The sequence below is a fragment of the Sardina pilchardus genome, chromosome 16 (genome assembly GCF_963854185.1).
Source record: "Sardina pilchardus chromosome 16, fSarPil1.1, whole genome shotgun sequence".
Taxonomy (NCBI): Eukaryota; Metazoa; Chordata; class Actinopteri; order Clupeiformes; family Clupeidae; genus Sardina; species Sardina pilchardus.
The window spans coordinates 17,989,572-18,002,323 of record NC_085009.1 but is presented as its reverse complement, the minus strand read 5'-3'; the positions used below and the strand labels follow the sequence as shown (position 1 = coordinate 18,002,323).

The window sequence follows — 12,752 nt, the reverse complement described above, 5'->3', positions numbered from 1 at the left end:
CATAGTGCTCAGGAAACAAGGGCGTGTAATGTTTGGAAAATACAGATCTCAATGTGAAAATGACATTAACTCACATGTTTGTCTAGTTCAAAGACAATGAAGAGTTCTCCCTCGTCTGATTTGACCAAATGTCATCCTGTCTAATTTTCCACCTTAGTATAGACTTGCTCAAGCTCTTTCTGCACTGTCAATCTAACTTAACAGACTGAGGGACAAAACATCTGTTTGTGTGAAAACGGTTGATCATGAAATGTGCTGAAACACGATAGATAAAATATAGCTTAATTACAGATGTATTCATGTAGGCTATTGTTTGTCCTGTTCCCTAATAAATGTCTTCATGAAAAATGTCTTGATAAAACGTTATTCATTATATCTATTGATTGTTGATAGCTGTGCGTGTAAAATCTAAAGGGTAAAATTGTGGAATCATGCAACATTTTCAATGTGTCAAAGTCGTTTCAACATCACATAACATGTGCTGCCAGTAGACCACAACTGTCACAACTCTCTCTCTCTATGTTACAGTAAATACAAAGTAGTCTTTAGTAGTCCTACAAAGTAGTCCTACAAAATACATTAAAACATTTGTTTTACAGTAATTTCCCCCATATAAGCCGCATTGTGTATAAGCCGCAGGGCAGTGTTTTATGCAAGTTAAAAGAAACAAAACCATATTAACACCATATTAACTGCCCCCCTGTATTAACCACATAGCAGAAGAAATTTAGCAAAATCAATGTATAGGCCGCGGCTAATAGTCGGGAAATTACGGTATGTATAGTGATAATATAAGTGATCATTCATGCAATAAAGGATTAATATGTTGTGAGGCATCACTTTAAAAAAAAAAAAAAAAAACAGTACTTCAGCAAGAAAATGTTTTTATTGATACAATTACAAAAATTATCTGATGATCGACTGCATTATTGTTATATCAAAAAGGATATCAAATATTTTCGAGCAAAAAGCAAGGAGTACAAAAAAATCGCCTAGATAACAAGCCATGTGGTCAGGAAACATATTTCCTCTCATTTCAGTGTTGTCAGAGATATCAAAATGGAAAGGGTATAGGATGTCTGATAAGGTGCTTATCATAACACTGAGGTGTTGTCCGGCTCAGAGATTGTGCGCTTAGGCTTCGACTTTTGGGAGGAAGGTGATGATGTCACTCAGCTCATCCAGAATCTCCTCCAGCTGTGTCGCCGTCTCCCTGATCTGCTGAACAAACTTCATGGTCTCGGACTTCACCTCCGGCTTGCCCTCCTCCACGAGTTCAGAGTCCTCCGCGTCCAGCATCTTCAGCTGGACTGGGCTTTCTGGGGTGGACGCCTCCGCCCAGGTCTGCCGGATGTCGTGGATCTCCTTGGCGTCCATGGCGATGAAGAAGACGTCAACGGCCAGGAAGAAGGCCGAGAAGATGCCAGTGGCCACTTCTATTGCCCGCACGGCTCTGGCAGTCTGCGCTGCCACCTTGCCCAGGTTCGCCACCTGTGCCAGGCGCATCAGTTCAGGGATGCCACCCAGCCCTCGCCCAATTCTGACGCCTGCCTTGGCCAGGTCTCCTGTCGTCCCTGTCCCTGGGCCATTCCCATTCTCAGCTGAGAGATTCAGGGCCTCCAGGCCTTCACAGATGTGCTGGAGGCTGACCACCACCGAGTTCATCTTCTCCTGGAATTCACGGATGATGTTCTTGACATTGTAGCGGTCGGTGGACTGGTTGACCATGTTGGTGATGTTAGAGACTCCTGCGGTCGCACCACCAGCGACTGCGACGCCGACCCCCACCCCGGTCACGATCAGAGAGGCACCCAGGGTGAAGGGGGCCAAGATGAGGCCCACGATGGAGGTGATGCCTCCAGCTGCTCCAATCACCCCGCCAGTCAGACTGCCCACAGTGGTGCCAAAGTGCAAATTCTCCAGACCGTCAGCCAGGGTCCTCAGCTTCTGCAGGCTCTCCTGGAGCTCAGCGACCGTCCGCTCACTCTGAACAAGCCCACACCACCACCACACAAACAAACAAAATTCATATCTATTATGTATTGATCATCCTTACAATGATTATTTTCAGAAGTGATTAATCCGTTGCATGTCTTCTGTCGATTAATCAAATAGTTTGATCTACGAGATGTCGGAATATTGTGAAACAATACTTTCCCCCACTTGCATTTCCCTGAGATAATTGTGAAATCACATTGATATACAGTAGTCACATTGAGCAATTGGAGGAATTGAGCACCACCTAGAGGTAAAAATGCATCTATGCGAATGCTGCAGAAACTACATTAACTGCAATTTGTTATTTCCATCTATACATTTTTGTTTAATAGACCTAAGCAACAGCAGCTTGAGAGAATCAACATCATGTAAAGGCATGATATTTTGCACTAAAATGCTAAACACAGCATTCTCCCTCTTCTTGTACGTACAGCAGACGTGATTACCAATGCAATACTCCAAAATCAAAGAACATCGCACTCATAGACATTTACGTTTTTTTTCTTTTTAATATTTTCTTGAGTAGCGACAGTGGTAGCAGACATACGTTTTGGCCATAATGCCTCCATCAGTGTCTGCTACCCCTGTCACTACTTAACAAAACATTAATACGATTTTGCACTGCCATCACTTCCAAATGTGGGTTCAAGCGTACAGGGATCACAGGCACTCGCTTTGCAGCTAGGACCTCACCTGGGCTGTGAGGAAGGCAATAATGAACGGCCTCGCCAAAACCTCCTGCGCTGAAGGTCGACGCTCCGGGTCTGTCTGTAAGAGATCGCTCAGGAGCCGACGGAGAGATCTGGAGAAGGTCTTAGGGAGAGGCGTATAGGAACCGCTAAGGATCTTAGGAACCAGGCTCACTGCACTCTCTCCTGAAAACTGAGAAGAGAAAGAAAATGACCGCTTTATAAAGGTTCACTGGCACATTTATAGTTTAAGCATTTATGTTTATAATTTTATTATTATTATTATTTTTTTTTAATACAGTGGTTCTACTTACTGCACTTTTCATCATACACAGCTCATGTAGGAGACAGCCCAAGGACCAAATATCACTGTGCAGACCAATATAGAGGGGGAGAAAATCACATTGTCAGTGGTTGTGACACCTTTGAAATCATATCAACTACATAATGTTTGATGTCAATGTGCTCCCTATATGAATATCCTGTGTGTTTATGCATCATAACAACATGAATCAAAAATTGAATGACCTCCATATCTTCCAGACAAATTGTTTGCAATGGTGGTGAAACAGCGTTACCTCTTATCATGGTATGAATCTCCCTTCAGGATTTCAGGGGCAATGTGAGTTAGTTCCCCAGTAGAGTCACTCTCTACACCAATTCTGACAGACAAGGCAGATCAATCAAATATTCAGAAACAAATTTACTGGATGATGGGTTGAGTGAATGTGTATGATATTGATATTCAGATAGATACCTTTCTTTGATCTCTAAAAGCTCTCCCAGGCACACTGTTCCAAATTTCGTGAGGGAAATGTTCTATTAACCACAACAAGTTTAATGAAAATACACAAGTAATGGTGATGGAAAAGGCACACATAATAAAATGACAGGAAATGACAAATAATGACATGTTAAATTAACTTAATTTATGCTAAATTATGAATCAAAATCAAACCACAATACACAAATACTGAACATGAATTGAAATGCATTAATAACAACAATTACTTTACTCTTAGAACCTATGATGACTTGGGAATTACATTCCATAAACTATATTCTACAGCCATTTTATGTTTCAAAGCTCTTCATCAGTATACTGTACCTGAGGTCTTAGGTCTCTGTGAACAATGTTTTTGGTATGCAAGTGCTTCAGTGCCATGCAGACTTTGACAACCCAATCCTTAATCTGGAATAAAGATGTACACATCCAAAAGCAAAAAATGGATTAGCAGAGATTTTTTTAAATATAAAAAGCCTTTAATGGTTCATTGCAAGTAGTGTCGTACACATAAAGATGTACACATATTTGTATCTGTGCCAGACTAGTTACAGTAAAGATGGTAATCTATTCAAAATAAGAATTTAGATTTTATAGAGCACCTCTTCCTCTGTAAACTGTTCTCCACTTTCCCGCTTGGCTTGAATCTTTTTAGACAAATCCCCCCCCTCATAGTAGTCCACCAAGACATACAATGTTCCATCATCTGCAAAAAAAAAAAAAAAAAAAAAAATGTTTGAGTGATTTTACAACATCCATTTCCATCGATATGCTGCATTATTGTTTACACTACCTTCAAAGGACTTCTCATGTCCAATGATATGGGGATGCTGCAGGATTCTGAGAATTTCTTTAACATCCTGAAAGATGAGACATTGCTGCCATGAACAACTGTCTTATGCTTAAGCAAACCATTTCAATGTTCAACATTTGTTAAGATTATTAACAAGGAAAAAAAAAAGATGAAATTAATAACCAAAAAATTAAATTGTAGGAAACAAACTACTAATAGCACAAACAAGCATAATTGGCTGTACAGAAATATTCCTACAGTATATCCTAGGCCTATACAAGACACATTTATGGGAAATACATGCATTCTCACCTCTGTGCTGTTATGGATCTGTCTGACGAGATACTGATCAGCCTCCTGTGACTTCACCAGGGTGGCATGGCCCTCTTCTCTTACAACTGTGAAGCCATGTTGCTCCAGGACACTCGGCTGGCTGCCCATACTTAGTGGACATGGAGGGGCACAGTGGTCTTTGCTTTATGAGCCTATGTACATTGTACAGACAAAATAGGTTAAATATTTAGCAGTTTTTGATCATATGAAGAAACAGGCGGAGTTCTGTTCATCTTATTTATATAACAAAATGAAATACTGTCAACTGGAAGTACAAAGCTGAAGCAAATAAAACACACATTGTATTTAAAGAAACCCCTTCCCCCTCTAGGCCAACTAACTGGTGGTGGACAAATGTATGGTAAGGGTTGCTAAATGATTTGCATTTTATTTTCTTCCAGATGTTAGACCAACGTGTTTACAATTGGGGATGCTCAAAAGCCCTCGATGTGGTCCTTACAATTCACAGTTTCCATAATGTTCCTCTGAAAGTGGATGCTCTGTTTATTCAAACTCTAATCTCTACCTGTGCCCGATTACAATGATGAGCTTGGAAATGCTGTGCATGAGCTTACCAGTGACAACACCATCAATGCAGCCTTCTCTTGCCACATCAGTGCTTGTAATACATTGGATGATTGCCTACTTATGAGAGACATTCACTGCCTATATTTTCTGTCACTCAATTCCCAGTTCCATGCTGTCCGAATGCGTGAAAAAGGGGGTCCTTGGAACTGCAAAAAGTCCCTTCCTGCAGAACAAAAAGGCTTCTTCCTCCGCAGTTCCTTTTTCCCTGTGCATAGGAGCCATGACTGATGTATAGGTCTCAAAAAATGGGTTCATTTAAAAAAAAAGAATCTTTCATATATTCTAGATTAATTACATCCAGAGTAAAATATTCCAAGACACTTTTTGTTTCATTGTTGATTGTTGTGCTGGCCCAGTGTGTTTTATCAAGACCGGAGTCAATGCAGCTTTCTACCAGGAGATTTTAGAGCATTTCATGCTTCCATCTGCTGACAAGCTTTATGGAAATGCTTCCTTTTACAACAGGACTCGGAACCTGCCCACAGTGACAAAACCGCTAGTTGGCTAACTGGTTTGCTTACCATGGAATTACTGAGATTGATTGGCAAGACAACTCGTCTGACCTGAACCCCATAGAGAATCTATGGATCTCTAATAATCTATCTACCCAACAAGACGACCTATCAAAGCAACCTGGGCCTCCAGCACCTCAGCAGTGTCACAGGCTGATGGTCTCCATACCATGCCACATTGATGCAATAGGCCTAATTTATGCAAAAGCAGCCCGACCAAGTATTGGGTGTACTGTTACTAACAATATGAGATATTGATTGTTGGCTTTCATGAGCTGACTAGCCTAACCATAATCATAATCATAAATCAAGAGTATTATTTTTTTAAGAAGAAGAATCGAAAGAATCAATCTAGAATATACAAACGTCTGAAATATTCACTTTTTGAAATAAATTAGGTTGGGGGTGAGTTTTCCCTAGCCTGGTCCTGACCATCCCATAATACTACCATTTCATTTCGTATTATGGTCTGGAATTTCTTTGCTCTGAAGCGCTTGCAGGAAGCGGGAAGTAACGCCCAGTTCTGGTTTGAATTGATTGGACAGCTCTCACCCAATCGGCGATAGTTACTCATAACAACATAGCGCAGGCGTTTAACGTCATCGTCACGAGCGCCCTCCCCCTTTCGCCCCCACCAACCCGTCTCTTCGTTTATTGGCTGCTTTCTGGAGGGGGGGCGTTCTGTTACAATTCTACCGAGCAGAATGCTCCACAGAGGAGCACGGCCAGACTCGTAGTGGAGGCAATCCTTGGCCGGAAGTACGTGGATGGCTCGCGAGGCTAAGTTTTCCCACGATACAATAATTTTTTCACTCACCTGAATGCATTCTCACTGCTGTGTCCGAATGCGCCTATTTTTGGGCACTAGTGATGCGCGGGTCGGGTATTTTTTCAACCCGCGGGTCCCGCTTTTATGAAATTATTTGGCCCGACCCAGACCGCCCCGCACCACTGTATCTATTTTGACAACCCGCCCCGCCCCGCACCCGCGACTATTACATACGGGGTAGTGATGCGCGGGTCGGGTATTTTTTCAACCCGCGGGTCCCGCTTTTATGAAATTATTTGGCCCGACCCAGACCGCCCCGCACCACTGTATCTATTTTGACAACCCGCCCCGCCCCGCACCCGCGACTATTACATACGGGGCATTGTAAGTGCTTGGAAACATCGCCTGTAAACTGGCAACAACAAAGGCTATGATTATGAATATGAACGATAATCAGGTCATTATAACAAGATGATAGGCTACACATTTAAAAAATCTAGAAATACACAGCAAAAACCTACAAAGCAGCGTTTGTAATCTAGGCTAAACATTATAGCCTACGAAATATGTCCGAAATAAAACAAGGATTTGTATAGGAGATAGAGGCGGCTGAAAACGGAGAAGAATTTGAAGACAGTCAGTGTTGTTAATTTGCTCCTGGACAGATAAAGATTAATCAGTTTGGCTACTAGCCTACTTGTAAGCTAGTGTAAATTGACATTTCAAATAGCCTATGACAGTCGAACAAACAAGTTATGCATGTTTGTGCAAAGTAACGTTATGTGGAGCCATGGAGGAGGTGGCTCATTGAATTGAAAAGGTAGGTTAAGGAATTGTTTGGGAAATAATAACGGCTAGTCATTGCTGACGTTAGCAATGCATTATCAGAGTTCGTTTCTCTGTCATTATGCTGAGGAAAACAACACTTGCCATTGAAAGCTAGCAGCCTGTTGCTGTTCCTGCTGGATCCTGCAGCAAGCTGGCAACCGCGACTCAGAGGGGAGGGAGAGGCGATACGCCGCGCAACAGTATTTTGAAAGTAATTGCAGTGGGCTAGCCTACGATCGTTTTGGCCACAATCCTAGGCAGAGGAGGCTTCTATAAGACTACAGGTGAAGCAGTGCTTCACCAAAAAAAAGTCATAATAAAAAATAAAATAAAAAACCTTACAATAATCCCTTTTTCACTGTTTTGAAACAGAAAGACAGTCATTAAGACGAGCTGTTTTCCTGAATTCAATTCTGTGAGTGACAACAGCGCCATCCCCACACCCGCGGTGAAACAGACAATTGCAGTGAATCAGACGATTTTCTTGCTTCACTACCATCGATATCTTTTCCCATTGACTTCAATGTAAATCGAGTGAAACCCCCCGCGGCTCGTGGATTTTCCCCGTTTCAATGGATCCTTATGGCAGATAAGTCCCACCCGTGAAGCAGTGACCGATAGGGTAGAATTTTGCACTTCCGTCACTTGAATATGATTGACACAATACTCTGGCCAGTCAACGCCTTCATAAGGCAGCTATCGTTAACTGACTTTGACAGCGGCGATTTAGGGGAGCTTCATAATCAGCAAAAACAACACATAATTTGTTGAACAGTCATTTCATAAGACATATCTTTATTTTTCTGTGTAGATGAGGATTTTGTTACTTAGGGTTAGTGAATATCTTTTTTGTTTCCTAATATAATTTGTTTAGCAAGAGCCCTTACAGGCTAGGAGGGTATTGCTAGGAGGGTAGCTAGCTTCGTTTCCAGTCATATTCATATGGGGACAAATTACGAGTGGAAGCAGAGGGCAGACCAAAACCTCCTGTGGAAATTACACAGCTCGTTGATGCTACGGTAAGGAGACATTTCAGTTGTAGAATGTGAGGAAGAACCGTGAGTAAGGCTGAACGATATAGCCTACCGTTATGTAAGGGATAATCAATGACGCGCCGTGCGTCTATAGGAATTAATGCACGTTCGAAGTGGTAGTAAGGTCCCGACGCCGCAACCGCGTCGGTCGACGGGGTTTGCTTCACCAGAAATTTTGATGACCAGCCGCATACGGTTCTTTAATATAGGCTATAGGGAATTGCATGCAACATACATGGATTTTAAAATGTAATTTTGTTTTTAATGACCCGCCCCAACCCGCCCCGCAAATAAAGTGATCATTTCTTTACCCGCCCCAACCCGACCCGCGGGTTACGGGCCGACCCGCGCATCACTATTGGGCACCCCTCAAGTCTGCCGCCCAAAGAACACCTGTAGCCTACCAAATTCCATGCTTCTATAGAGAATGGGAACGGAAGTCAGCGGCGCAATGCATTCTGGGACAAAAGGGGCGTTTTCCTCCATTTGATGAGGCCGCGGCGCGAATTATAAACAAGAAACCTATGGAAACCTATGATATTTCGAACAAGATCGGCTAGCCAAAACAGTAACACTAGATGTAAACATTTAGGCTACTATGCTAAAAACTAGTAGTAGAAGTAGTAATGGACCGTACAGAGACAAGCTCCTGCCGGACGCGAGGAAACGTTATATAGAAAAGATGTCTTTGATCGGTAGCATGGATCCCTATGACAGACCGTCTGGAGAGTGGACGTGAGACCCTGAAACAGGGCTGGACTGGGACCAAAAAACGGCCCGGGCATTTTTGGCCATAGTGGCCCACCATGATAATGTACACGATAAAACATATGTGCACACTGTTTTGTTTGTAAAAAATAAGCATGAAAAAAAAAATTAATTATTATACTCTCTCTCTCTCTCTCTCTCTCTCTCACACACACACACACACACACACACACACACACACACACACACACACACACACACACGCACCCACTAGAGTGACCTTTAAACCAGCAAGGATGAGGTTGTGCACAAAACTCATGCTATTAAATACTTCACTAAATAAAACCTGCTATAATTTATGTTGAGGATTTGCACAGTTTTAGCCAACAATTCACCTTGATACTATTTAGTGAAGATGTACAGTATAGGCGTCTGACTGCATGAATGTGTGTATGGGTGTCTGCTTGTCTGCGCAAAGAAATTTGATAGTTTACTTGTTGTACTGCGTCAAGATTGACAACAATTTCGACCAATCGTGACTGTCTTAAGATTTCAGAAGGTTGATGGCGAGCCGACAACTCGTTAATTTGATGGGTATCGCAATTCAAATGCATGCGAGAGGGGTAGGCCTACACAGAAACCACACAAAAAGACGCACTCACACTATAAAACTTTGTTTTGCTTAACTGGGTGCTGAATCCTACATAGTAGGCAGGTTAATGCATCTAAGCAAGAGGAAGCAGCAGTCGCAGATTTCAAACTTTTAATTGTTCGTTGTGCGCCCAAACAGTTCAGCCAACATTTCGGCTACTTCTTACCTGGCTCACAGTAGCTATTCTGACCTCCTCCTCCTCAATCTGTCCCTGCTGGGTCACGTCTCTCACCTCTTCCTCCTCCTCCGAATCAATTTGAATAGCTACTCCTTCCTCTGTGTAACTACTCTGTTGCACACTCGCATGTGCCTCTCTGAAGCCTGTGCACTCGGTGCTGCTTCTGCACTGCTGTAATGTCGACGGCCCTGTTTGAACTTGTGGTGGCAAACATTTCTGTAATTTTAGCACATTTTTGCTGCATCCACTTGTAGGCTTTTGCCTTTTATCTCGCAACTTCTCTGCGCCCCCCTTGCGCTTTTGTGGTTTGTCTTTGTACATTTTCATATAGGCTACGGACGGTCTCAAACTCCGGTCGAACTCCAAGAGGGAGATGAGGCCGGGGGGGAGACAGGGAGGGGCCTGAGATTTCATTGGACTAGCTCAATGTCCATTAAGGCAGTCAACCAATGGGCCGCGATTCGCTACCGTTGCGGCCGTACGCTATATAAATGAGCTTAATATTTGTTTTATAATTATGAAATTATGACAGCCTCGGCCCAATATATGCGTCGGCCCACCGGGCATTGCCCGGTATGCCCTATGGCCAGTCCATGCCTGCCCTGAAAGTGATATAAAGACACTCCGTTGTTGATTTTTTTTACCTGACGATCGTAGGCACGGACGTTACATCCAACAACACAACAGGTTCGTCCAATGATGTGTGAAAAACAGTGTTAGAAACAGCTAGTTAGCAATGTTTTACGATGTTTACAATGATACAGCATTGGCAGCAGCGTACAAGTGGCCTCACTTATGTATCCCAGACGCCACCGCGGCGCAACCGCGAAATGTTCGACACGTCACATTCCCATTCTCTATCCATCGTGTAGCCTAACAATTTCTCACATAATCACCCCGGTTAATAGACAGCCATTTAAGTCAAGACACTTTTGTGAACTTCTGGCATTAGAAGTTCCTACCTGTTCAAGGAAACTGAAACTGATTTTCAGGAAAGTGAAACTCAGTGACCTAATCCAGGTGTTTCGACAGCCTACGGTGCCTCAATATCCAAGTATAGGCTATGCTACAGCGAAAATTCTCACGATTACTTTTGCATTTGACATGAACCATTTTCGCAAGCAGCCAACATTTTGGCCATTAACCCCATGAGTTTGTTTAATCGACATCAGCGGCAACGGCAGGCAAAACCCAGACAGAGCGCGCAGCAACAACACGTGTAGGCTGTTATAGGCTCTGCGCATTACAATGCCTAGGAGTTTCAAGAAAACAAACACAAAACATAGGCCTACCTTCAACTTAACTAGCCTAAACAATAGAGCAAAAGTAGGCTACTGTTATTATGACTCTCAATTGCCTAAGTTGTCACAAGCCAAATTTGGTCTTTAAAGACTTCACGTTTGAAGGGATCATTGAGGTATGTGCTACTTACGTCGGTGGCGAATCAAACAGTAGGCTAGCATAGGCGATGTTTCTCATGAGATTCTTTGCCTTTCGTTTCCTTATCTCGACGGCATGAACTCTCACTCTCCTTCACTTTTCCAGATAGAGAGGATGTGGGGAAAAGTGGCGATGTGATTCACAGTGATTGCGCTATGTGATCATTCATTCAATGTGAGACGAATTTACTTAAAGAGATATGGACCATTTATCAACCTAGTGCAAAAAAAGTGCAGGTAGGCATATTCTTTACTTCCCGTAGCTTGCACTGAAATAAAGCATAGGCCAAAAACATTATCAGTTTGTTTGGATTACTTGTTCGAGTATAATTATTCCAGTTGGTTCATTTAAAGGGGATAGCCTATACAAAACAAACTAAACAAAATTGCACTTTGCATTGGCAATATGAAATACTGAGGAGGCAAATCAGGTGGTTGAGGGAGAGGGTCACAGGGAAGCACAATAGTAGAGTACTTGCAATAGTAGCTGCTGCCATGGTCTGATAAAACTGAGCGAAAGAAGGAAACGTGTTTCATTAAAACATCTCCCAAATGAATGGAAATGAAAATGTTGGCCCTGGATAACCATTTGCACATGCAACCAAAACATATACTTTCCTAGTTTATCAAGCATCTTGTTCTGCGTCTCTCCTAGGGACTGTGACTTGATGGTGGTGTTATTTTCATAGTCTTTAAGATGCTGAACTCTCTTCGTTTTCTCTCTTTTACACATTTGATCCACCAGAGGGCAACCTTGCAGTAGTATTCCCTGCTCCTGCACATGGTTTCTTATCTGGGGCTCTGAACTATCTAGTCCAGTGGTTTTCAAGGTGGAGGCCGGGGCCACAGCAAGTTGGAAGGAAAACTAAAACAAATTTAAAAATAAAAAGTAAAAACATACCTATGATTATCATTTGGATAAACATATCTGAATAAATCTAGACTGCAATGTGTTATGTGTGTTAGTTATAAAATACCACGAGGATAATTTTGTGGCATAGGCCTTTCTGACTGTTAGTTGGTTGGTTGTCAACGGGATGCAGAGTTAGAGTTCAGAAGGGTGACATCTACAGGAGAGAAGCTTCCTCTGAACCTGCTGGTTCAGGTGCGGAGAGACCTGTAACGTCTCCCGGAAGGGAGTGGGGTGAACAGTCTGTGGTTGGGGTGGTAACATTCTTCGATGATGCTGCGCACCTTTTGCAAGCATCACTTGCCGTGGATGGCCTCGATGGAGGGGAGTGTAGAACCAGTGATGCATGCGTAGTGCTTTCGGTCGTAGGCAGAGGTTGTAGGCAGGCTTTCGGTCATTTGCCATACCAATGCTCTCTATGGTGCAGTGGTAGAAGTTCACCAGGATCTGAGGAGACAGGTGGTGGACCTTCTTTAATCTCCATAGTGTCAATTACCGTAGTGTCAGTCACCGTACTGCGACGTGCTTGTGGCTAAA

General features: G+C 42.8%; 1 protein-coding gene across 1 annotated transcript; it reads right to left on the bottom strand.

The window, feature by feature from the left end:
- Positions 1 to 867: 867 nt before the first annotated feature.
- Positions 868 to 11,459, bottom strand: LOC134060550 (uncharacterized). The gene is made up of 10 exons (XM_062517280.1): positions 11,299 to 11,459; positions 4,577 to 4,749; positions 4,265 to 4,331; positions 4,074 to 4,177; positions 3,796 to 3,879; positions 3,445 to 3,506; positions 3,266 to 3,349; positions 3,002 to 3,056; positions 2,692 to 2,880; positions 868 to 1,986 (listed from the first exon to the last, which is right to left on the bottom strand). Exons 2-10 carry the CDS (start codon positions 4,703 to 4,705, stop codon positions 1,135 to 1,137), a joined length of 1,626 nt encoding a protein of 541 aa, XP_062373264.1. The 5' UTR covers positions 4,706 to 4,749; positions 11,299 to 11,459; the 3' UTR covers positions 868 to 1,134.
- Positions 11,460 to 12,752: the final 1,293 nt, after the last annotated feature.